This window comes from Solenopsis invicta, chromosome 16 (genome assembly GCF_016802725.1).
Source record: "Solenopsis invicta isolate M01_SB chromosome 16, UNIL_Sinv_3.0, whole genome shotgun sequence".
NCBI classification, from domain to species: domain Eukaryota; kingdom Metazoa; phylum Arthropoda; class Insecta; order Hymenoptera; family Formicidae; genus Solenopsis; species Solenopsis invicta.
In genome coordinates, this window is record NC_052679.1 from 13,123,142 (window position 1) to 13,148,623 (window position 25,482).

Sequence of the window (25,482 nt, forward strand, 5' to 3'; positions counted from 1 at the left end):
ATTCTGTCAGCACGTTTGAAAACAGATTTGATTTGTATTTGGCATTATTTTGTCAACGCACTTGATAACAGATTTGGGTTGTGTTTGATGCCATTTTGTCATCACATTATTATTATCAAATTTGTTCTGGTATTGGATTCAATTTGACTTTAGATATGTTCGTCAGATTGGCTTACATTGAACATCCTAATGGGCGGACACAGTGGGATACGATTTTGATACAAAATTCCGCTGGAATTTGGTACCAATTTGATATCCTTTTGCGTACAAAATGTTTGATGGGAAGTATGTTGATATTGGTAATCTTCCTCTACTTACTAAAAGAAAAGAACATAAATAGAGTATAATTACTTTTCTTAATAGAATTCGTTTTTCTGTGTCTAGCATATTTGTGGAGAGTTTAAGAAAAAGAAACTTGTTTTATGCTAAAGCAACATGTATATTTATTTTTTTCATTAACACATCTTTATATTAGTGTATAAATGTGCAATATAATATTTTAAGTTGTTAAGTGTCATCTAGTAGATGATTGATCTAACTATTAGATCTGATTAGGTTTTTATGCAAAGTTTGGTTTTTGGAGTTCATTCTCTTATGATAAAAGATGAAAATGTTTGTTGTCCAAGAAGCATTTGAACACTTTGCCTCCTTTTTCACAACCTGTTCCAGCTGAAATAATATTTTAATATTTCATACATATTTTTTATGGGAAAAATGTTTAAGAGGGTGAAGATTATATAATTACACAGTTATATATACGGATAATAATCTACCTTGGTTTTCTTTAATGTTTTATACTTACTAATGTCTTTGCAGGCATTATATATTTGATCGGCCTGTTCTTGCGGTACGCCTGGTGGCAATTTAGCACGAGCTACTTCCCAGTTAATGTCTTCATCCGCATTCATCTAGAACATACGTAGAGAAATTAATTTGTTATCAATGTATTTTTTAAATAGAATCATTAGTATATGACGAGTGTCACTTACAATTCCGATTTTCTTTAACAAACAGGTACTGAAACAAGCAAGCTTTTCGTCACTTTCAGCTACCTCTCCTTTTTTTGCATTTTCAAGTATGGCTAAAATTTAAATTATACAATGTAATTTTTTATTTTAGTATTTTAATAATATACGTGTGCGTATACACGCACACAGGTACACGCATTCATATATAGTTTATTCTTTCCTTACTAGTATCGACACCAGATTCATTGATACAGGATTCCTTGTACGTTCTCAATTTTGCTTTTTGTTCATCTGTGAGTTGACCCTACAATTAAATAATATTTAGATATTATTAGTCACACCGTAATGATATACTTAATAATTAATAAATTAATGCGTTTTTAAATATTTGGAATACATATAAGTTTTAATTGATTAAAAGGTATTTCAATATATTCTGTGAAAGTCAAATATATCGCAAAAGAAACAATTATGCAATTTAATATTTTAAAAATTAAAAAAGATTAGAGTTGTGACAAATAATTTTAAGCAATAAAATATAGTAAATCGATAGTTTAATCAAAGGTTCTAGTCGTCTGATGTTAGCGCTATTCTTGTTCAAAAAATTATTTGCCATACCGACGTTGAGAAAGTTTAGTTTTTGGTTCAGCATCCTCTTAATTAAATCGAGAAGTATTCCGAACCCATGTATTGCATACGTTATAATCAGTAATAACTTGTAAATGCAATAACTTAATCATTCCCATATAAAAAATTTTTTTCAGAATTTTTATCCAATGTCGAATACTTTTTAGATATATTAAGAAAATCTACATCTTTTCTTAGAATTTTTTATGTGAATTCTGAAATATTCTAAGATAAAAAGAATTTAATAAATTTTCTAAAATGTTATAAAATTGCTCGGGAATTTGAAAATTTCTAAAATTTATGTAAAAATTTTGAAAATTACTTAAGAAATGCCACATTTGACATTATTTTTAACATATGTTCCTTTAGTCTTACTAACAACTCTGTATCTGTATAAACTGGTAAAAATTTTTATTGATATTTTTATACAAGTTAAACATTTTCAAAAATATTCAGAAAATCTACAATCTTTTTTTCTCAAAAATGTTCATATATGTGAATTCTAGAATATTCTAAGATTTATATAAAATATTTGACAAATTTTTTAAAAAGTTATAGAATTATAAACAAATTCCGAAAAATTTTACAAGTCGTGTAATTTTCAGAAAAATTTTCACTAGAGTTATAAAATTTAACTTAAAATTTCTCAAATAATTTTTCAGAATTTTTATGTAAATTTCAGCATTTTGCAAAATTCTATACAATTTTATAATTTTTTAAAAAATTTCTTCTAGATTTTTTCTAGATTTTCTATCTTAGAATATTTCAGAATTTAAATATATGAAAATTTCTGAGAAAAAGTATAGATTTTCTCAATATTTTTGAAATATGTGTTCCAGTTTATAATTGTTATGAGAAAAATTTCCTTCAGAGAATGGTTAAATTATTTACAAGTCATTACTGATTATGTATATGACATGGGTTCAAAACTTTTAGGTTTAGTTAAGAAATTGCGCTAATATCTAGAAAAAATTAGATAAATTAACATTGTTTGCAATACACCTTCTAAATTGAATAAATAAATATGAAAGGTATACGAGTCGGCACTAAATTTCTAGTATGCTATTTTTATAACTTTAATTAATTTGAAAAGACATTTTTTTTTTAAATAAATGTATAGTACAATTATATATGTTATTTTGGGAATATGTTTATATACTGATACTCTGCACATAACCGCCCTCATTTAATGATGTATGTGTTATATTTCAAAACATCCAAAATATAAAAATTTCATAAGTTGTTCTACCATTACGTTTGAATATTTGTATAGAAGCACAATTCTCTTGTTGGTTTAAAAGTTATTTAATTTTTTGTTTTTTTTCTCGATTTTGGTTTTTTCTCTTTTTATGTAAAATTGCACGTAGTAATTTTTATTTATTTGCAAATTTTAGCAGAAAATAAAATTGTTACGGATTGCGGACGTTTGAATCCGGACGTAATTTTTTTTATTTTGGTTTTGATTTTTGAGAAATTAAGGCAGCTGTCACCAGTCGTGGCTCTGAATCGTGCGATAACACGCCCAGATACATGACAATTTATTTATACGAGAAAGAGGGGGAATTTTGGAAGGGTATATAATTATGTGATTAATAAGCAGTGAATTTAGAAGAATATAATAGTGTTTTATTGAAATAAAAAGAATTTTGACATGCGTGATTGAGCGTACATTTGGCATGGGGTTGCCATGAAAATACATGTTTTTTGGTGCAAACATATCTGATTTATTTGGTTTGTAAAAGTGTTATTATTTTTGTATAATTGTTTTATAAATGCCAGAATAATAGAATAAGTGTGAACATGTAAACGCTTGTATGATAGAACTGCATTTTTGTAAGATCGCTTGAAATTAAATAAATGATCGCTTGTGTTAATAAAATGAAGGAGTCACGCGGTTTGGATTCGCGTCGGTTGGGTTCTGTGTAACCTTGATTAGGTTCTTTGTCCATATTTTTTTTAATTTATGAATTGATAAATTAAGTTTGAATTAAATTTGAGTTTTGGTTGCCACAAGAATACGTTAACAGAATTTCGTACAATATTTTAAATCATGAAAAGAGAAAAGGCTGAGACTTTAATTTGCGCGAATTTACTGTAGTTCGAAATTTTAAATTTAATAAGTAATTAATTAAAGGTGAATCAGTTGGATCGGAGACGAATGCCTTTTGGGAGGGTAGAAATTCATTTTTGGAAGGTTTGAGAGACATTGGAGAGAGGTTGGAGAAAAAGTGAGTCGAAGAGTTGCGTTCGCGAGTCTTCTTCGACGGAAAAAAGAGAGATGGAAATATTGGAAGTCGAAGAGTCGCGTTTGCGAATCTTCCTCGACGGAATTGGAGAGTGAGAGAGAAAGGAAACGTCGAGGAGTCACGTTTGTGAATTTTCCTCGACGATGAGGATGGAAGAGAGAGGAACGAGTGAGGCCACACTTTAGCGTATGTGGTTCAACCCTCTGAGACTGTGGAAGGAGAGAGAAGGGAGAGAGAAAGGATGGTAGAAAAGGAAAAGGCATGCCAGTCGAGGCCATCCCGAAGACCAATGTCTTCGCCTGGGATAAAACCCACCTGTCGATGCGATCGTACTTGGAGGTTTGTATTTTGGCGGTCGCCGGGCAGCAAATCCCGCTCAACCAACAAGACGGATCTGATCTCAGGAGCTCCGATTTTGCTCCTTATATAGGTAAGGATATGGGCAAGAGGTGTCGCGAGACGATTCCTCAGATTCGCGGAAAATTCGGAGCGATAATTTTTTCGTAACGTATAGCCCTTGGAAGCCCGCACCGTTCTGCAATCGCGCGGCTCGCGCCTATAGTTTGCGCAATGACGCGGAGATCGTTTCTAGATGGTCGCGGGAACTGCGCGACGCTGGGCTTGCATGTGTTAAGGTCTTACTATGATTTTTCCGGACTTTGCGTTTCATACGAGTAGAAGAATTTTATTAAAAGTGTACCGATAGTAAATTACAATTTCCGTGTGGATTTGAATTTTATTTATGGTAATTGGTCGGAGGGTGGTTCCGAATTGACGCGATAGATTCGCTATTACTAAATGATTTAATATCCAATTCTTTTTTTACAAAAATTTGTCCGCAACTTAGTTTTCAAGTTACAATAAGAATTAGCGTATGACGGGCACTGAACTCAATACATACAGGAAACAGCCGTCCTATAGAAATCGTGCGTAAAAGGCCGGTCAGAGAGAGAGATTTCCATTATGTTGGCTGTTTTTTTTTTCTTCTTAAGCTCTTGAAACCCGCCATTTTTGATGGTACAATCATATCTAAAAGTTAGTCAAACCTCCTAAAGTGCCTGAATCGTTCTCTGAATTCATCAGTCAGCATACTTTTTACGATGCTTGTACCGCCTATGACAGAAAGAGACAACTAACATAACGTAACCCTCTTTCTCTGACCGCTTTTTTCCGGCCATGGCTCTTTCCTGTATGTATTCAGTTCAGTGATGACGGGTCGGAAACAAGTAGTAGACAGAGGCGGCGCGATTCACTGTTACACGCGGGTGTTTCTGTGAGGCGCTTCCTGCGCTCAAATGACTGACAAAAGTACACGGATAGTACATACCTATTTAAACTTTCTCTCTCTCTCTCTCTCTCTCTCTCTCTCTCTCTCTCTCTCTCTATATGTCACTTTAATTATGCTACATTTAACTTGTCAAATTTCGATTCTCTGTCACCCGGCCGTCAAATAACTGGATGACCGTGAAATCTTCAAGTAAGTTTATGTTACGTCCTGCGGAGTAAAGATTCTTTCCTTCGCAACCAGCGGATATTCTAATTAACGGGCGAGCGACGGTGATCTCACCCCGATCCCAAGAATACGGTGACTCTCACGGCAATAACCGGATGTCACGAATTAAGTATCTATAAATTCATCAATTAAGGAGATCTGAGGTGACACCGTTGCTCGATACCGGAAACACCCAAGATAGTAAAATCAGGGAGCTGGAAGACGCACGTGTGCATCCCTTTGAGTTCTGATGCCCGACACCCGCATAGCAACAAATCAAATAATTTTTTGACATTTAATGCTTCTGAGAGTTCAATTGTCAAACCTGCCGCTTTCTCGGATAACAATTACCGAGAAATGTAAAAAAGTCGTAAAAGTAAATATTGCACGTGGGTGTATTAATGAATAAAGTGGTGCACACGGCCCTCGAAGGGACAAAGGGAATCATAGATGAAAAGTAGTATAAATAGGTGCGTCTTCTAGCGGAGCGCGCAGTACGCAGTTCGTAGTTCGTAGTACACAGTTCACAGTCCGAATCGCAGTTCCGTGGTACCTTGCATGCCCGAGTTCTGCGACTCTCGGATCCGCGGCCTCTAAGCTCATGCTGAGCACAAATCTCGGTCGGGAAGGTGCTATAGCGAAAACCGGCATATCCGGGATCTGGCGACCGTTCCCCATCGCACTCGCAATTTTGGCTGACTGGAAAGTGCTATAGTGAGAGCGGGCATATTTGGGATCTGCTAACCATTCTCCATCGCACCTGCTATCCTTTTGGCTGAATTGTTCGTCTCCCGCTGAGTCCGGCCCCAGTTTGGAGGTCTGCGACCCGAGAGTACCACATTTGTCAACTCTAATAGTTTAACCAACAAGTAGTAAGTTTCAATCATAAGTTTATCTTTCCTGACGGGCTTTTCTCTCTTACGGGTGATTTATACATATTCACATTACAATTTCCCCTCCAAATCGAATCAAACTCTGTTGATTCGATTCAATTTTGATTTCCATTCTGGATTAAATCGAGTCTCGGCTCGTTTGATTCAAAGGAAATTATACTCTTATTCTTCTGGATTGAATCAAACTCTGTTTGATTTCATTCAATTTTGATTTCCATTCTGGATTAAATCGAGTCTCGGCTCGTTTGATTCAAAGGAAATTATACCCTTATTCTTCTGGATTGAATCAAACTCTGTTTGATTTGATTCAATTTTGATTTCCATTCTGGATTAAATCGAGTCTCGGCTCGTTTGATTCAAAGGAAATTATACCCTTATTCTTCTGGATTGAATCAAACTCTGTTTGATTTGATTCAATTTTGATTTCCATTCTGGATTAAATCGAGTTTCGGTTCGATTTGATTCAAAGAAATTTAGACTTTCTGGATTCGAATCGCTATCCTCCGATTCGATTCAGACTCACTTTATTTTCTAATTCAACTACCTTCCCCTCTCCTCTTCCCAGCTAAAAATCTTTTTTTTTCTATTATTTTTATTTATTTATTTCTTTTTTTTTCTTCTCTTCTTTCTATTTCGTATATTAGAGAGAAAAGCGGGTCAAACATTTTTGTTATTTCGTTCTAGTGAATAACCATATTCCACCCAAGATACACAAAAATAAGTCTCGCGCCGGAGCCCGCCACCGTCGGAATCGCAGAAACCAGAGAGCAAGAAAGCTTGCTGCGTCGCTCAATCTCCCTTCTGAAGCAACACCGTTTATCGCTAACTTATTGAAATTAGGAACATTACACAACAAACAATTCAACATCTCAATAACTTCCGGTGACACGCCCACCAATTCTTTCTCTGAACCAGTCGCTCTCGATGAAAAGGAACCGTCGACCCCCTCTGAACACGTAAATTTACTCACTGAACCCTCTTACTCTCCAGTCGCTCTCGACGAAGAGGAACCGTCGACCCCCTCTGAACACGTAAATTTACTCGCTGAACCCTCTTACTCTCCAGTCGCTCTCGACGAAGAGGAACCGTCGACCCCCTCTGAACACGTAAATTTACTCGCTGAACCCCCTTACTCTCCAGTCGTTCTCGACGAAGAGGAACCGTCGACCCCCTCTGAATACGTAAATTTACTCGCTGAACCCTCTTACTCTCCAGTCGCTCTCGACGAAGAGGAACCGCCAACCCCCTCCGAACAAGCAAACTCCCCCGCCTCTATTTCGAGTCAACTCACGTATAGGATCTTCCCCGATTCTCCTATCTCCCTGTCTCCACCTCCAAACCCCGAGGTTCCGGACTTCGGGGAGGACGGATTTCTGCGGAAATCTCCGAGCCCCGGGTTCCTCGATCTCGAGGAGGAGGAAGAAGCTCCCTTAGAGCCTCCGATCTTCGGATCCCACGATCTCGAGGATGGGCCTCCTCCCCCTTCTCCTGTCCCCAGCGTGGAATATCTAGACGACCTTCCACCACTTCCACCTCGTTCGTTTTTCGCTCCTGGCCCCCTCCAGTCTTTAAACGCCATCCTGTCTGTCCTCCCTTTGTGTTCCAATCCCCTCCCTCCTGGCGCATTTTCAGTCGAGCCCAACCAGTTCAATCTGAAAACCGTTCGCGCCTACCTTCCCCACCTCTCTCCTGACGGACCTATTCCCGTCTTCTTTCCCCACACGTACCCAAGTTATTACTTAGTCCCGAAATTAATGTTCCTTAATCATTTTCGCCCCAATTTCGCTACGGTAACTGAAATTAGCGAATAATATTTCTAGATAAATATGGACACGATTACACATACACACGTCCGAATACTCTGTTTGTTACACTAATATACAATATTATAAGTGTAAATATATATATAAATGTGTATACTCGTAATTGCTAACCTCGAGCTTTCTATCACGAGTCTGTGGATTTTTCTGTATTATCAAATTGTGTTCCTTAACTCTAATCTATAATAAATTACTTCTACATAGAATTAATCCTTTTTTTTATACATATTTATCTTTCACATTTTCTTTCAATAAATCAATGACTGATTATAAGGAGTTTAATTAATTTCTCCACCTCACTCATCATCTCTTGCTCTATTAGGCCAAGCACTAGGTCCGATCCCGAGGTAAAGCAATTAAATTTGCTGCCTCAAAACAGTACCGAGGGACGCGAGACACCCTGAATGTTGTCATTGGGCCCCCCGCTGTGGACTCATTGACTCATATATTCTGGGTTGTCGACGCGGCCTGCCTGTGCCTCGTGGGCACATTCTCAAGCTGTTACGTCCCTCCTTTCTCCCTCCATGTCTTACCTATCCTACCTCAACTCTGGACGTAACATTTAAATTATTATAATAAATGTACGCCCGTAAATAATAAAATTTAATGCAAATTAGATTACTTAAATGTGCACTTGCAAGTTAAAAGTAGCTTTTAAAATGCACAAAAAGGAAAGAAAGGAGAAAGAGAGAGAGAGAGAGAGAGAGAGACGGTGGGAGGGCCTTTGAACAAGTTTAAGCACGTTCACTTACGCACACGGCGATCAGCGTATTGTTTCCACGATGCAACAGTTCAATTTAAATTTGTCCTTTATCCAGATCTATCCCTCAAAGTTGTTTCACATTTTACCACATTTACACTATTTACTCTGCACTTGATCGATAAACCCGGACCTACGGGACGAACCAATCGATCGACTTTATTAATTACTATTAATCACTACTTTAATCACTACAATCATTCGATGCGTTAAAATTACTCGAAAAAACACGTATTTACGTTACGATCACACAACACGTGTTCACGCGACGATATCAAGCAGTCAACTGAATGTTATTGGTTATATCGTTATAAGAGTGTCGAACGATTGGTTAAAGCCATAAGTCAAAACAAAGCAATTCAAAATGAAAATATTAAATAATACGATTTACATCAATGCAATTTATTAGAAAAATGTGGCAAATGCATGTTTATCATTACTTGTTAAAAATTGTATGATCCATAAGTGACTTTATCAAGATAATTATTTTGAATATTTATTATGAAGAAAACTTCAAAGATATAATTTTTGAAATATCCTTGCAGCAACGGATAATTTGCTCTTTTCAGGGCAAACAAATATTTTATTTTGAGGAATATTTTTACAGTTGTCGCAAATATTAAAAAATAAGATATAAAAAAATATTTAGAAGAAATTGATTTGGATAAAATTATTTCTTGAATATTTTAAATAAATAATAATTATTTTGATAAAGTCACTAACATACACCCCAGCACAAAACGTCCTCGGGATGATACTGAATTCGTCCTGAATGTCCCGGGACAATAATGCGATGGACTTAGGATATTATACTAGGATGAAAATTTCAGGACTTTCCGAGCAATATTAAATAAACTAAAGGAATTCTATATACAGCCTACATTATACCCACTGGCCGTAATTTTAAGTCATCCACACAGCACACTGTATTCAAACGACGTTCTTGGGACGTCTAAGTCCTAAGCCGAGCCTAAGGACGTCCGTAGGTCGTTCAAATCTTAAGTCGATCCTAAGGACGTCCTTTGACTGTCTCTCTGTGTCATATGACACAAACTAGAAAAGCTAAGGAAAAATAGAAAAATTCACGGTTATAACACTTTTCCGCATTCCTACATTATCAAATAACTAACTTCTTTAATGTTAAAACTTTTATTTAATAAAGATTTAAATTTGAGCAAAGAAATTTGAGATTAAGAATTTCGCTTTAAACAAAAAAGACCAAGACTGCCTACGGAGGATTAATCCAGACTATATATAATATCTAAGTATGTATATAAAAAATTTAAGAAAGTTTTAATTATAAATCACACTTAAATATAAAATTATTTTAATAAAAAAAAAACGTTTGTATTGTATCAGAAAATTAAGTATACTAGTAGGATTTGATTTTATTGCTGCATTGGACTGCACAAGCTTTTTCTTTTTGCTTTCATCAAATTTTAAACATATACCTAAATATTATTTTTAACGCAAAATGTGCACTACTTCAGCAATAAAAAGCAGACCTATAATACATATGACAGCTACTCTGAATCATAAAAATCAACTTAAAATTATACATTGTTTTTAAATAATTAATCACATATTTAATCTCTAATGAATAAAAAAAAATAAAAAAATTTCTTTGATATATAATAATTAAATGTTAATTTCACAATTTCAAACATATAAAGATTTAGAGCCGCTGTTCATATATCATCAAAAATTGGCTGCGTTTAGCGGAAAATAGCTTTGCAATTGTTGTAAAATCTTTAATATAAATAGTTATACATTCACATACAAAAAGTAAGGGCAAATATTAATTATATCAAAGAATTTTACAACGGTATCAATAGACAAAATAGATCTATTAATGAAGAAACCTCAGTCTACATCTCAATGAGCAGACAATATTTTTTAAATATTTTTTAAATGTTTTTTTTAATAAAAATTTTTTCATACTTAATTTAGTTATTGTATTATATTGACATATTTGCTAGTTGCATTCTTAAACAAAAATAACAAAAAAGTTATTCCAGATGCTAATCCGCATTTGTAAATATCAGTAGAAAAACTATAATTTTATATATGTTTATATAAATAATATGGTTTAATTATACATAGTTCATCTTTTCAATAATATAAATTTACTTAATCTATCAGTTATATACACATATTAGAATAAAGTGTTCATAGATCATCACGAGGGATCTAGTTCGCAGCGATCACGGAAGTCAAGCCACGTTCACCGGAGTCGCGACTTGGATGGGTGAACGTTCGGAAATTTTCGAGAAAAAATTCCTGATTCTTTTTTTGCGAAAAATGTTTTTTAAAATGTTATTAAAATATTGTTTTGCTCATTGGAATTATGTAGTGTAATAATATAATATATTTATGCGGATATTTCTTAAATACCCTAAAATGGTCTTGAAATGCGTATGTATATCCCGAGGATTGCGAATGGACGTCCTTAGGACTCCCGACGGGACGTCCACAGGATGTCCATAGGCAAGAATGAGGCGCTCATTCGGCAGTCTACAAGACGTCCACAGGATGTTTCGGGACTATAACAGGTAGTTCCCAAGATATCCCGCTCGTCCCGACAGGACGTCCTTAGGACGTGCCTGTGCTATTAGGGCAATTTTTAACAAATAATGATAAATATGCATTTGCAACATTTTTCTAATAAATTGTATTGATGTAAATCGTATTAACCAATATTTTTATTTTAAATTGTCTTGTTTTGACTTATGGCTTTAACCAATCGTTCGACACTCTTACAACGATATAACCAATAACATTCAGTCGACTGCTTGATATCGTCGAGTGAACACGTGTTGTGTGATCGTAACGTAAATACGTGTTTTTTCGAGTAATTTTAACGCATCGAATGATTGTAGTGATTAGAGTAGTGATTAATAGTAATTAATAAAGTCGATCGATGAGTTCGTCGCATAGTTCCGCGTTTATCGATCAAGTGTAGAGTAAATAGTGTAAATGTGGTGAAATATGAAACAACTTCGAGGGATAGATCTGGATAAAGGACAAATTTAAATTGAACTGTTACATCGTGGAAACAATAAGCTGATCGCCGTGTGCATGAGTAAACATGTTTAAACTTGTTTGAAGCCCCCTCCTCCCCCGTCTCTTTCTCTTTCTCTCTACCTTTCCTTCCCTTCTTGTGCGTTTTAAAAGTGTTACTTCCCAAATAGCCAAACGTGAATACTCAATCTAAATCAAATAATTGCAGAAATTAAGTTGCTCGTCAATTGCTATTATGTTGCCTATAATTTAATGAAACAAAAATGTTTTTGTTAATTCAATGTTAATATGCTGAGTTTTATTGTCAAACAACGGTAGAACAACTGTTGCAACCAATGTTTATAGCAATCTGATAGCAATATGTGAACAACGATTATCATTCATGAGTTGTGAGCAACGTGTCGGCAACCGAATGGTAATATAAAGTTAACAGAAACATGCGAGTACTTATTACTTTTATTCATAAGTTGTGAGCAACATGTCGGCAACCGAATAGCAACTCTACTATAATAATAATTGCTGAAAAGTTTTCAGCATTTAAGGTAAATGTCCCTATTTGTGACCCTGACCCAATTTGTGACCCCTCGCGGACATTTATTAAATTAATTAGAAAGTGTAAGGATTTCATCCTTGAAAAGGATATTTATTGCGCTTGGCTATTAATTAGCTACAATTTGATATATGGTTTCAGTGATATTTTATCAATAAATATGCATAAAAATGTGACATAAGGTGCTCGCGGTGTCGTCAGTGGCAGGTCGAGCGCAAGTTTGCTGCCATGTTAGTAGGGTGAGGTGTTTGTCGTGACACAGTGACAGCTTCAGTAATCTCATCAAAAGGAAAAGTGAAAGGACAATTTTGTGTAAGTATCACAGTAAATGATTAATAAATGTTGTGCTATTAGTATGTTTCGGAAAAGGTTGGTAGTTTTGAGTATATAAGCAAAAGTTACAATATGGGACAATAAAATACGCATGTCTCTATTTGTGACCCGGCTCAAGAAAACTAATTATAACAGTAAATTCGCTGCTTTAAAAAAAAAACATAATTAACACTCATCTTTACACAAATATTCAATGCATGCTCGAGGGTAAACAACGCTATCGCTGTAGGTTATGTTTGGTTATCGTGGTTTTTTTTTTTGACTTTTTTGGACTTTGTATGTTTTGTGTTGATTTGTGACGAAAAGTAATAATCTTATTAAAAAGAGCAAAAACGAGATTATTAAGTACATAAAAATCCATTTTGAGAATGTTTATTATTTTATGTGGAAATTATAAGACAAATGTTTGTTTTTAAGTTAGCAGGTTAGGTGCAAATACCTATGACAAATCATAACACAGTGACAGCTTCTTTGACGTGAAGAAAAAAAATTACAAGACAATTTTGTGTAAGTATCACAGTGAATGATTAATAAATGATATTTATATTTGTATAAGAAGAATGTTTCTTTCAATGTTTGAATTTTAATGACATTTTGGATTCTCATTTCTGTACGCAGGTGAAAGTTTCCATTCAGCATGGGTAAAATCAGAAAAAAATGGTCAGACACAGAACTTGAAAAAGCACTTGTTGACATTCGTTCTGGAAGGTCAGTAAGTGGTATTAGTAAGTCAAGTGGTATCCCTAAATCAACGCTAATATCAAAATTGAAAGGGTATCGACCAATTGGAAAGCGAACAGGCCCTCCCACTGTATTATCTGCTGAAGAAGAAGCAACACTAGTGCGCTGGATGCTTCATCTCAGTAAACGAGGCTTTCCAGTCAGAAAAACACAACTGCTTTATAATGTTGCTTATTTAATCAAACAATTGAATCGACAAGCACCGTTTACTAATGAAAAACCAGGACGTCATTGGTACGAAGCGTTTTTACGTCGGCATCCGGAAATTTCTGTTCGCGTAGCTCAAAACTTGCCTAAAAATCGAGCGTCAGTAACAGAAGATATTCTGCGCGGTTGGTTCAAAGAAATCGAACAGCATTTAATTGAAAAGCAATTACTAGACATTGATGGAGCCCGAGTATTTAATTGTGACGAATCTGCTTTCTATCTTTGTCCGAAAGGCGAGCGTGTGCTAGTCAAAAAAGGAGATAAGGCAGTTTACAACTTCACACAAAACGACGAGAAGGAATGCTTGACAGTACTATTCACGACAAACGCTATGGGCGCATTGGTTTCTCCAATGATAGTTTTTCCATATGAAAGAATTCCTTATAGCATCTCGCAAAGTATACCTTTAGATTGGAGCATTGGGAAGTCGGAAAACGGATGGATGACGGCCGAAACCTTCTATGAATATATAAGTAACATTTTTGAACCGTGGTTGACAGCACATAACATCGAGAGACCGGTTATTCTGTATGTCGATGGGCATTCTTCTCACATGACGTTACCGGTTGCTCAGTTTTGTATGGATCATCAAATAGAACTTATTGCATTGTTCCCGAACGCAACACATCTGATTCAGCCGCTTGACGTTGCTTTGTTTCGGACGCTTAAATCGAGCTGGAGAAACTGCGTAAATGATTGGCGAGTGCAAAATCAAAGGAATCTGCGAAGAGAAGACTTTGGTCCGCTCCTTAAAATCGCTATTGAAGGCGTAGAACTTCCAAGGGTGATGAGCAATGGTTTCAGGAAGTGTGGCCTTTCCCCGTTTTCAGCCGATGCACTCCAATACAATGAACTGTTTCGGAAGAAAAAGGATGATGCAACAGTAACTTCGAAACTAGAACAGAATGCTGAAAATCATTTATTATTTTTTGAAAGTAACATCGATGAAAATTTGTTGGGTACATTCAGACGTGCTGGTGAAACTGGAATGTATAACGGCACCATTGAAAACCTTGGCCTTTTCTTTTTTTGGCAAAAGATTTTAAAATTAACAAGTAACCATTTTTAACTTAAAATCTTTTTTAACTTTTTAAAGATATACACATGTATATTTTATTTTATATTTCTTTATATTATCTTCATATACAAATATATAATTATATTATTATACTACATATTGTATATATATATGTGTGTGTAACGTCTTATATATACTTATACATATATCTTCCAGAATTTGTGATTATTTATAAATTAGAGATAAAATTGTAATTGATCACAAATGAATTTAATATTCATCTGATAGGTTTTGATTGACAGCTTTTACTTTTTTCAAGGCTCAATTAAAAAAGTATTAATTAGATAGTTGAGTTCATTATAATGATTTAATTATATAGATAGGATGAAAATTAAATTAATCGCGTTTATCAGATTTCATTTCGAAATTAATTTATTTTCAATTGTATTTTGCACTGTATTTTTAATTGTTTTTTAAGGAGGCCACTCTAGTATACTAAATACTGAAGACTGCAATTCTACGGATCAAACTGACATTCTTGTCATGGATAATCCAAATCAGATTTTTGATCTCTGCTTTAGTCCTGAACCTTGTGCCTTACAATCTAGTTTCGATGTTGCATTCGATGGAGTAAATGATTCAGTAGATCAAAGTCAGAAAGAAAGAGAAAACATTTCACCGCTAAAGAATCCTGAAGATAATTCGACGGACGAAGTACTTCTTCAAGAATATCCCAGGTTGACAGTTGATTCGACTGACAAAGAAAATAAGAGCCCAAACAATCTTCCGCAGATCGTAATGCAAAATGAAATGGTCACTGCAGGATCCTCACAATTCAATATTAATGAAGATACGACAACGAACAAGTAAATTTTATAAACTTTTTAGAACAATTTTCAATTGTTCTAAAATTTATTCAATTGAAATAAAATTGTTCTATTTTTTCAGAGCAACCAATGCTAATACCAATGTTAATACCAATGCTGAAGATATCCAATCTGGTTCAGCATCTGCTGACGTCAATGACAATGGTATATACAAGTACATATTAAATATAATATTCTATTAAAAAATAGAATACAAATTGTCCACTCTTCATTATTTTTCAGATTGCTTGGACGTTCCTTCGGATATCCCAGATGTTTTTAAAAAGGCTATATTTTGGCCCCGCAAGTACAATTCAGCAACAAAAAAACGTGCTGTAAAAACCAAAATACCTTCAGTGGCTACTTCATTGGCCTGGCAAAAATATCACCAAGCGAAAGAAATGGAGAAATGTCAACGTCAAATTGCAGTCGAAGAGAGAAAAAGAAAACGGCAAGAAACAGCTGAGAAGAAAAGACAAGAAGCAGAGGAGAAAAAAAGACAAAAAGTGTTGCAACAAGCCGAAAAAGCTGCAAAAAAAAAAATAGCTCAAGCAAGAAAAATAAATGTGAAAAATAATGTAACGGTCGCTTGCGCAAAACAATATGCACCTTCATAATGTGCATTATACTTAATATTAATATTAATTACTTAATATAAATAAATTACTTAATATAAATATTATATTTTATATATTTTATATATTTTTTATATATCTTGTTTTACAAGGAAAAATAATTTAAATAAACAAACATTACGCAATATAACAATAATTTCTCTAATATTTTATTTCATAATTGATGTTCTTTTTCTATTTATCTCTAGGTGACAAGGAAATTCATCTGCCGGTCACTAAATGGCTATTAACTGGAATATTCGATTGATGTGACCATTCTGTACCTATTTGTGACCCGGTCACAAATCGGTACAGAATGGCCGTCACAAATAGGATCGACGGGTCACAAATGTGTACATTTACATAGTCTGCAATTTCTTTTTTTATAAATTTATTAAATTATGTTTAACGTTCGAGTAAACGATTTTTCGATAAAAAAATGATTAATCTTGAGTTCGGTATAATTGTTTCTTCATTTACATTACTATAGAGTACTTGTCTTTCTTATTAACTCATACGAAAATCTTAGATGGTCACAAATAGGGACATTTACCTTAGTTGACAATGATGTGCATTATTATTAAGTGAGAGAAGTGCACGTAAACACCAATACCTAAGCGACCAACTGAAGCGAAGCATACTTGCGCATGCATCGCCTAACCTACTTTTTTACTCTTATTATGAATGTACATCATTTATCGTTGTGTGTTTCATAAAACTAGTGAAAATTCAAAATGGCCCAGTGTCAGCAATGTATTTTCGACTTGTAGCAGCCATACTAATAGCATGAAAGGGGAAGACTAGTACGTATGTATGTGGGCGCTTCGCGTATATGTGTAGAAGCCGCATGTCGCGCGCGGAGGGATACCGATTTCGTCGGTGTGCGTGTATACAGTCATGAGCTAAAGGGTTGCAACACTTTTTTTTTATGAGTTTTGGAACATAGTTTTGCTTTTAACTCACTAAGCGCTCACCGATCTGCTCTATCTGTTGAACATAAGTCTTGATATGACACAGATTTTGTAACAAGATCTATATGGTATTTATAGAAGAGTTATGAAAAGCATTAAAAATCTTTTTACTTGTTGTTTATAACATGATGGCAATTTAAAAACACAATATGTTGCACGTCAGTTGTTCACAAATTGCTGAAAATTGTTGTCATCAGATAGCCGACGAATTTTCTACAAGTTTCTTGCATTGTCTGCAATCTGAGGGCAACCTAACAGCAACACTTGTTTCCTACCCATTGTTTAGATTTTAAGGATTCCTCGCGTGTTGCGCGCCAGTTGCCAGCAAGTTGCTGAAAACTGAGTTTAAAGTCTATTGCCAATAGATTGGCATAATTATATTTTGAAAATTATTGCTGACAAAAACATACTGAAAAGAGGATACCCCCTTCTGTTGCTTTGCTGACAACTTATGAGCGATATTTGCGGCAAGTTGCCGACAATTTGCAATCATTTGGCTATCTGGGTTTTAACTTGCAAGTGCACATTTAAGTAATCTAATTTGCATTAAATGTTATTATTCGCAGCCGTACATTTATTATAATAATGTAAACTTACTTGAAGATTTCACGGTCATCCCGATATTTGACGGCCGGATGACAGATCAAAATTTGACAAGTTAAATGTAACATAATTAAAGTAACAGAGAAAGAGAGAAAAAGTTTAAATAGGAATGTGCTGTCCGTGTACTTTTGTCAGTCATTTGAGCACAGGAGGTGCCCCACAAAAGCACCTGCGTGTAACAGTGAGTCGCGCCGCCCCTGTCTACTACTTGTATTTGACCCATCATATGCTAACTAATTTTTATTGTAACTTGAAAACTAAGCTCCGGACAAATTTTTGCAAAAGAAAAAATCGTCTCAGAATTAGATTACGAATATGCCAGCTTCGGGACCAATAGGTTATTTTGAATCACCCTATATATATGTTTTAAATTTAATATACCTCTAAGCTGTTAAGAATTTCCAAATATTCAAGAAAAATTAAAAGATTTTGTTTTCCTAATTTTATAAATTGCTTAAGTGTAATGCATAATCAAAAATTTTAAAAACTTTAAATCAATTGCATTAAGAATCCTAAATACTCTCAGCGATCATGTTTAGGAATCCTGGCATTAGTAGCGAGAAATGATACGCTGAGACGTTAAGAATTCTTGCGTGCTATTTTTAAATAAAAAGCTATTTTGATAAAATAACATAGTAAATTATTTTAACTAATTTGTAAAATTGTTCAAAAACTATTTTTTTTTTTTGACAGTTGTTTATTAACTGCCAAAAAAGCCTTCAGACAATTTTACAAATTTGTTAACGTGTTTTATAGTGTTGTCATCGAAATATTTCCTTATTTAAAAATGGCACACAAGAATTGTCAGCGTCTCAGCGTGTCATATCGCATTAAAATTCGATTTAATTATAATTTATAAAATCCTGTTCAGATTGAAATGGATTTAACAAGTGAGTGCTGGCGTCACCGCTAGGCGGCCACGTCGCGGATCTTCTCGTAAGTCGAATGCGGCCACAGGCGTTATATTTAGACGCCACTGCAGTCGACTTCCCAGCTCATATTTGCTTATACTTCAGTGAGACTTTTAGAAGCTGCTTATTGTAACTTTGAGACAAATACTCGCTCTCGTTCTTTTCATACGTGACATGTGTGTGGAACACTGTTCCATATAAAATTTTATATTTTTACATGTAAATAACAATTTGTATTGTTATTTAATCTCAATCTTGAATTAAATGTTCAGTTCAAATTTAATCTTTTTCTAATTTTTTTTAACAAAAACAATACAAGAAATATTTTTTGGAAACTAAACATTTATTACGTTTACATTAATGTATTCTGTTTTAATAAATCTATCTGGGTTCCAATTTTATTTTCAATCGATTTTAATACCGTATTTTTGGCACAGTATATATAGTAGCGCAACTCTCGGAAATTTTTGAAGCCTAAAATAGAGTGCGCATGCGCGAGGTCAGCGAGTATCTTTCTTTCACTTCTTTTTTCTTTGTTGACATTCTGTCTCGTTAGCTCTTTCAGCATTTGAATGGTCATAAACATTTTTGGCAGTTAGAAGTTATTAAAGTGATAAAGTGATATATTAAAGTGATAAAGTGATCAAGAATAGTGTTATATAATGAAAGTAAAGGGCAAAAAAAATTATAAAAAAATAGTGAAAGTTGATTGAAGCATTATCCTAAGAGAAAATAGTTAACCTATATAAATATTTATATAGATTTTCTATTTTTTTATAGGAAGCTGCACTTTAATCTTAGATTTTTGTTTCAGATATTCCTGTTATTGGCGTTTAATTTTGGTGATAAACTGAAAAATGAATAAAAAAGGAAAACAGTGGTGTGCTGTGCCGAAATGTATATTTGATGTGGAAAAACGACACTTCTTTAGATTTCCAAAAAAACATGACAGGTAATCTTTTATTTATTATTTGTAAAAAATACTTTTTTCCAGAACATTATACTTGTGTATGTAATATTTAATGTAACGTTTTAAACATTTTTTTATTTGTTTATATTTGATACATTTATATATGTAAGCTTTTTTATATTAAATTATTATATTACATATCCAGATGGCTGCAATGGATTAAAGCATCCAATAGACTGGATTTGGAATAGAAAGGTCCAAATTATGCTTACAATAATTGTACAATATGTCATCTGCATTTTGAGGAAAAATAGTTTATAAAAACGACCACACTCCGTTTACATCCAGATGCTGTACCAACCATATTTTTTGAGTAAGTTTTCAATTCTAATTTCTGACTTTCTAAATTGTTATTTATAACTTTTTTTATTTTTGATATATTAAATATGTTAAAATATAAAATAATTACAGTTATTATTTAATACAAAAAAACAATATAAAAAATAATGAGCTATTTTTACATTTATAATAAAAACAATATTTTAAATTAAAAAATTTTTAACATATTTTTTTAGAAATCCGTTAGCAGGAGTAGCACTGCAAGCAGAAGTAGCAACAGCAGAAGATATGCAAGCTGAAGCAGAAAGACACATACAAGTAGAAGTAGAAGCAGAAATGGAACCACAAGCTGAAGCGGATAAATTCCAAGCAGTAGTTGAACAAATACATCAGTAAGGATTCACCTAACCTGAATTGTTATATATTATTAATCTTTTTATATGAATTGTTATATATTATTAACCTATTTATATAATATTTCATTTCATGTAATAACATAATATAATATAATATGCATTTTTTATAGAAATGTATGTATGAAAATAGACCCTAAACCAATAAGAGAAGAGAATCAACAGGAAGAGAATGGAAATAGGTAATAATTATGAAATATTTTCTACTTATTTCTAAAAATATTATAAAAATTTGTTCTATTTTTCAGAAACATTCAATGGAAATTACGTATTGATACGCCTAATACTGATGCTAAAGCTAAATCGTAAGTTGTTATATTATAATAAAATATTAATACAATATTTTGAAAATATTAATTATAGGGGAGACCGGGGCAAATCGTTAGACGGGGTAATTCGATAATTGGAAATATCTTTTTATGGGTACATATTAAAAATTTACTTTAAACACTGTAAACACATTTTAATGTAACGATGTTGCTAAGAAAGATTTGTTGCTAACGGCGTATATATTGAATCATATTGAAGTCGTAGTAGTGAAAAATGTGTTTTGCAACAGTCGAAGTAATTTCTGATAGTCGGCATTTCTTCGAAATTTAAATAAGATAATAAGGTTTTTTTGAAAACTTTGAATGTATCGTGTCCAGTTGAACGTATTTGAAACATTTCGTGTTTACTTTTTGCTGTGTGATGTCTATTTTTGTCGATCATACGCAATAATGCGCACAGTTGATGTTGGGGCCATTCTTAATACCGAGCACCGGGGCGATTGGTTAATACTGATTGCAGCGCCTAACCTAAGTTGGGTAACTCTAACCCTTCGGCTGTGTTACGAACGACTGCGCTACGCAGAGTTAAACATTGAGGTAAAGTTCCCCACATAGCACGTAATATTGCAGTGATATCATAGCAATATCACTTTTACATTGCAATATTACAAATGAAATATTGCAGAAATATCACGAAATATTACTGTGATATCACAGTAATATCAAAATGTCCGCGAAAACGCATCACAGTAATATTACTGTGATATTTCATAGTAATATTACTGTGATATTTCACAATATTTCTGTGATGTTTATGTGATATTTAAATAATATTGCAAAAAATTAAATAAATAAACTATTTCAATTTATTTTATTTTTATTGTTATTCTTAATATTATTTTCATATCGTTACATGTAATATATATTAAACATAAAAAAAATAATTATATTTATTAAAACAGAATACAATAATGTAAACGTAATAAATGTTTAATTTACAAAAAAAATCTCTTGTATCCTTTTTCATTTTTGTTAAAAAAGATTCAATTTGAATTATAATTTTAATTTATGTTCAAGATAAATAACAATACAAAATATTATTTACATGTAAAAATATAAAATTTTATATGGAACAGCGTTCCACACGTACCCCTTAAAAAAAAATTGATAAACTTGTTTCAATAAACTGATCACTGATCAGTAACTGACAAAATATAATCAGTTACTGATCAGTAATCAGTTTATTGAAACAAGTCTATCAACTTTTTTTTCAAGGGACGTTACATTTGAAAAAAATTAGAACAAGTATTCGTTTCCAAATTACAACAAGCAACAATTTTCTTTAAAATCTCACTGAAGTGTGAGCTAGTGAGTCGTGGTGAGTCGGCCCGGTCGGCCGCAGTGGCGTCTAGATATAACACCTGAGGCTGCACTTGACTCACGAGAAGGTCTCCAGCGGCGCGGCCACCTAGCGGTGGTGCCAGCACTCACTTGTTTGCGTGGAGTCTTATACACACGGCGGGACCGCATAGCGGCTGTGTACACGCTCGCTTGTTTCGTCGTATGTTGTGACGGTCGGTGACCGAGCCGCAACATTATATACATACATATAATTAATGAACATTGTAAAATACCTAATTAATGATAGAATATATATAATCATATTTTTTAATAGAGTTGAAAAAAAGTGAAATCTAAAAAAAAATTTGTTGGAAATTTAATATTTTAATTAACTTGAAAAACCTTTTACTGTGGTGTATAATAGTCTAATCAATATTAATGAATAAACTATTTCACAAAATAATGTACCGAGCAGTAAATATTAAACGAAGTCAAAATGTATATTTTTTTAAAAACTTCTAAATATACTTTGAAATATTTATTGCCAAGTGAATAATAAAAGTGTATTAACAAAACTTTTGGAAACATTTTTTTTTTAAATTCCTCATGATAAAAATTTTTAAACATTAAAATCGATTTTTGTGCTCCTGTAAAAATTATAAATGGCAATAAAACAAACACAAAATTTTTTCTGTAATTTTTTAATAAAATCATTATTGATCGAGTTGTAAAGCAATAATTAAATTGATAGATTATATAGAAAAGCGTACATTATAGTTTATATATACAGTTTAAAAGATAAACTAAGTAAATATCTAAACTAATAATAAAGTTAATTAATTTTTTTTCTTAACATTTACTTTTATTCCACGAAAGGGCAAAGACATAATTATTTTATTTGTAAGTTGATTTCTTCTATAGGATACCGAAATTACCAAGAATATTAAGGATACTAAAAATATTGAAATTAATCAAAGAGATAGTGACGTTGCATTAATAAGACATAATAAAAACGTGGTTTGACATTACCTTGTTCTTTGAAATTAAATATTGCAACAATATATTGCAATGATATCATTGGAATATTTTAATGTTATTATCACTGTGTAATATCACAATAATATTTCTGTGATATTTCTGTGATATCAGTGGAATATTTCAATGTCATTATCACTGTGTAATATCACAGTAATATTTCTGTGATATTTCACAGTAATATGTAATATTTCTGAGATATTGCAATGATTCTGTGATATCACAGAAATATTACGTGCTATGTGGGTCTTCATTGATTTAGTTCAAACTTGATAATATTGTGTCTTTTAGTACATAGAACATGAATATGAATATAAAATCGTCGCTCTTAAGCAGGTAAAAAGTTATAAAGCGTTAAAGATTGACACTTGTGAGGTTAGGAAATCTGTCACACCGATGGCATAAAAGAACATGTGAATGTGTATGTTTGCATTTGTTTTTTGTATACCTACATCTTTTTTTAAATAAAAGAAAGTCTTAACAACAGCTTTTATACAGACTTTTAACTTAAAATATAAATTTCTGAATATTCCCGGACTAGTTACGAATTACCCGTGCTTGGGGCTATTCTTAATTCTTGACATTGGTCGACATTTTTATATGTACTTTAAAGCAAGTACATTTGCATGTTCTATTTATATCGGCATTGTGAAGGGGAAGGTTCAACCTTTCAAACCGTCTCATGTTTTTTTTTTAATTAATATAGGACTCAGGAGACACAAAAGAAGAAAAGATCTAACGATTTGCCCCGGTCTCCCCTATATAAAATATTATTTTTTGATTAATAATTATTGTATAAATATTTTTTTAATATTAATGTTTTTTTCAATTTATGCAACAAAGACAATATATTTTTTATTTACAAATTATTTTGTTATTAATGTTTTTATTTGTAAAACTTTTTTTGTAAATTTACTTTCTTGCTATATTTAATATCTAATATATTTGGATATGTTATAGAGCACGTCCAGCAGTCAAGAAATCGAATCCACAAAAAGAGGAATTACATTCAAGTTCACGAAAGAAGAAACTACAATCAAGAGTTTTAAAATTAAGAAAAGAAAACAAGAAATTACAACAAACCGTTCGACGCCTGAGAAAAAAATTGAAGCAGCAGAAGTTGGTTACATCGGCAGTGGCAGAAGAAAATGATATCACAAACATTCGACAATTAGGCAGTAAGTTATTTTCTGGAAATTTTCAAAAATTGTTAATAATACAGATCGATGCTCTGACAAAAAATAAACATGGAAGACGATACGATATTGATTTTAAAAAATTTGCTTTATCCTTATATTTTTCGAGCCCACGTAATTATAAAAATTTAATTAAAGAATTTGCTTTGCCTTCAGTGCGTTTGCTTCAATTATTTACCCAATTTTAGAATATCATACCAGGAATTAATGATAAAATTTTTGACGCTGTAACTCTAAAATTGAAATCATTACCGTCAATAAAAAAACCTTTTATATTATGCGTGGACAAAATAAGTTTAAAAGCTCATTTATTTTATAATGTTTTGCGAGATGAAATTATTGGTTTTGAAGACACAGGTTCTGAAAAATGTTCGAAACTTGCAAAAAATGCTTTAGTTGTAATGGCACGAAGTATTGCGGGAAATTGGAAGCTTCCTGTATGCTATTGTTTTATAGAAACATCATGTCGGAGCAACGTTCTAAAAGACCTAATATTTAATATTATTATAAAATTACGAACTTGTGGTGCTATAGTGCATGCTTTGGTGTCAGATATGGGGTCTAATTTTATACAGCTATCTCGAGAACTGGGCATTTCGACACAAAATTCTACCTTCTTAGTAGATAAAGAGGAGGACTTCCGTTTCCGGTAGCGAGAGTGACAGTCGTGTGTTTGTAAGAGTGTTTGGTGAGAGTGTGTTTTTGAGAAGAAGAAGGGCAGGATTGGAGTGTGAGGGGGTGAGGGGACGGAGAAGTAGCAGGTGGAGTTGGGAGAATAAGGGATAGGACAGCGGTAAAGGAATAGGGATACAGGAGTGATAGTAGGGTTGGGACGGGACTTAGAGGTTAGAAGGGATAGTAGGTATAGAGAAAAGAGAGGAAGCAGAAAAGAGGGAGGGTAGCGACATCGGGCGGTAGAAGTGAGAAGCATAGCAGGAGAGAGTTAGTGCAGTCGCGGGAAATTTTGAATTGGTGTAATCTACTGAGTATCCAATATAATATCTTAACATATAATTTGGTATTTTTACACTTCCTAAACTTAATTGATTTGCTTTCTTAGATTAAAAGTGATAATCTTAAATATAAAAAAGTCATTCTAGTAAATATTTTAAATAGGAAAATTGGCAGGTTAGAAGAAAGACGAGATGGAGGAAGGAAAGAAGGGAGGGAAAGAGAGGGAAAAGGAAGTAGAGGGGAACGGAGAGGAAAAGAGAAGAGTAGGAAGGCCGAGCAAGGCAGAAAGTCTTATGAGGGAAAGATCAAATAGTGCGCCACTGCTAGAATTGTTGAAGAGAGGAGAGAAAAGGAAGGGTGAACAGGGGGAGGAGAGTAGAGGAG

General features: G+C 33.2%; 3 protein-coding genes across 3 annotated transcripts in view; 2 read left to right on the forward strand and 1 right to left on the reverse strand.

The window, feature by feature from the left end:
- Positions 1-415: 415 nt before the first annotated feature.
- The window catches only part of LOC105201278 (general odorant-binding protein 56d), a 36,234-nt gene continuing 11,167 nt past the window's right edge, over positions 416-25,482 (reverse strand). The window contains exons 2-5 of the mRNA XM_026140735.2: positions 1,194-1,272; positions 990-1,081; positions 803-908; positions 416-669 (exon numbers count right to left, since the gene is read on the reverse strand). Of these exons, the coding sequence (XP_025996520.1) occupies positions 593-669; positions 803-908; positions 990-1,081; positions 1,194-1,272 (354 nt within the window). The 3' untranslated portion in view covers positions 416-592. The remainder of the gene's footprint in view (positions 670-802; positions 909-989; positions 1,082-1,193; positions 1,273-25,482) is intronic.
- On the forward strand, positions 12,261-14,795 carry LOC113005311 (tigger transposable element-derived protein 1). The gene is made up of 3 exons (XM_039458435.1): positions 12,261-12,689; positions 13,128-13,217; positions 13,329-14,795. The coding sequence occupies exon 3, from the start codon at positions 13,348-13,350 to the stop codon at positions 14,725-14,727; it is 1,380 nt and encodes a 459-aa protein (XP_039314369.1). The 5' UTR covers positions 12,261-12,689; positions 13,128-13,217; positions 13,329-13,347; the 3' UTR covers positions 14,728-14,795.
- Positions 14,844-16,215, forward strand: LOC120356759. The gene is made up of 3 exons (XM_039458436.1): positions 14,844-15,542; positions 15,625-15,707; positions 15,786-16,215. Exons 1-3 carry the CDS (start codon positions 15,220-15,222, stop codon positions 16,157-16,159), a joined length of 780 nt encoding a protein of 259 aa, XP_039314370.1. The 5' UTR covers positions 14,844-15,219; the 3' UTR covers positions 16,160-16,215.

Bases quoted from the DNA above. Each gene is read 5' to 3' on its own strand.
- LOC113005311 (XM_039458435.1), top strand. From the start codon at position 13,348: ATGGGTAAAATCAGAAAAAAATGGTCAGACACAGAACTTGAAAAAGCA.
- LOC120356759 (XM_039458436.1), top strand. From the start codon at position 15,220: ATGGATAATCCAAATCAGATTTTTGATCTCTGCTTTAGTCCTGAACCT. The intron at 15,543-15,624 runs GTAAATTTTATA...CTATTTTTTCAG, and splicing joins GAAGATACGACAACGAACAA to AGCAACCAATGCTAATACCA. The intron at 15,708-15,785 runs GTATATACAAGT...ATTATTTTTCAG, and splicing joins TGCTGACGTCAATGACAATG to ATTGCTTGGACGTTCCTTCG.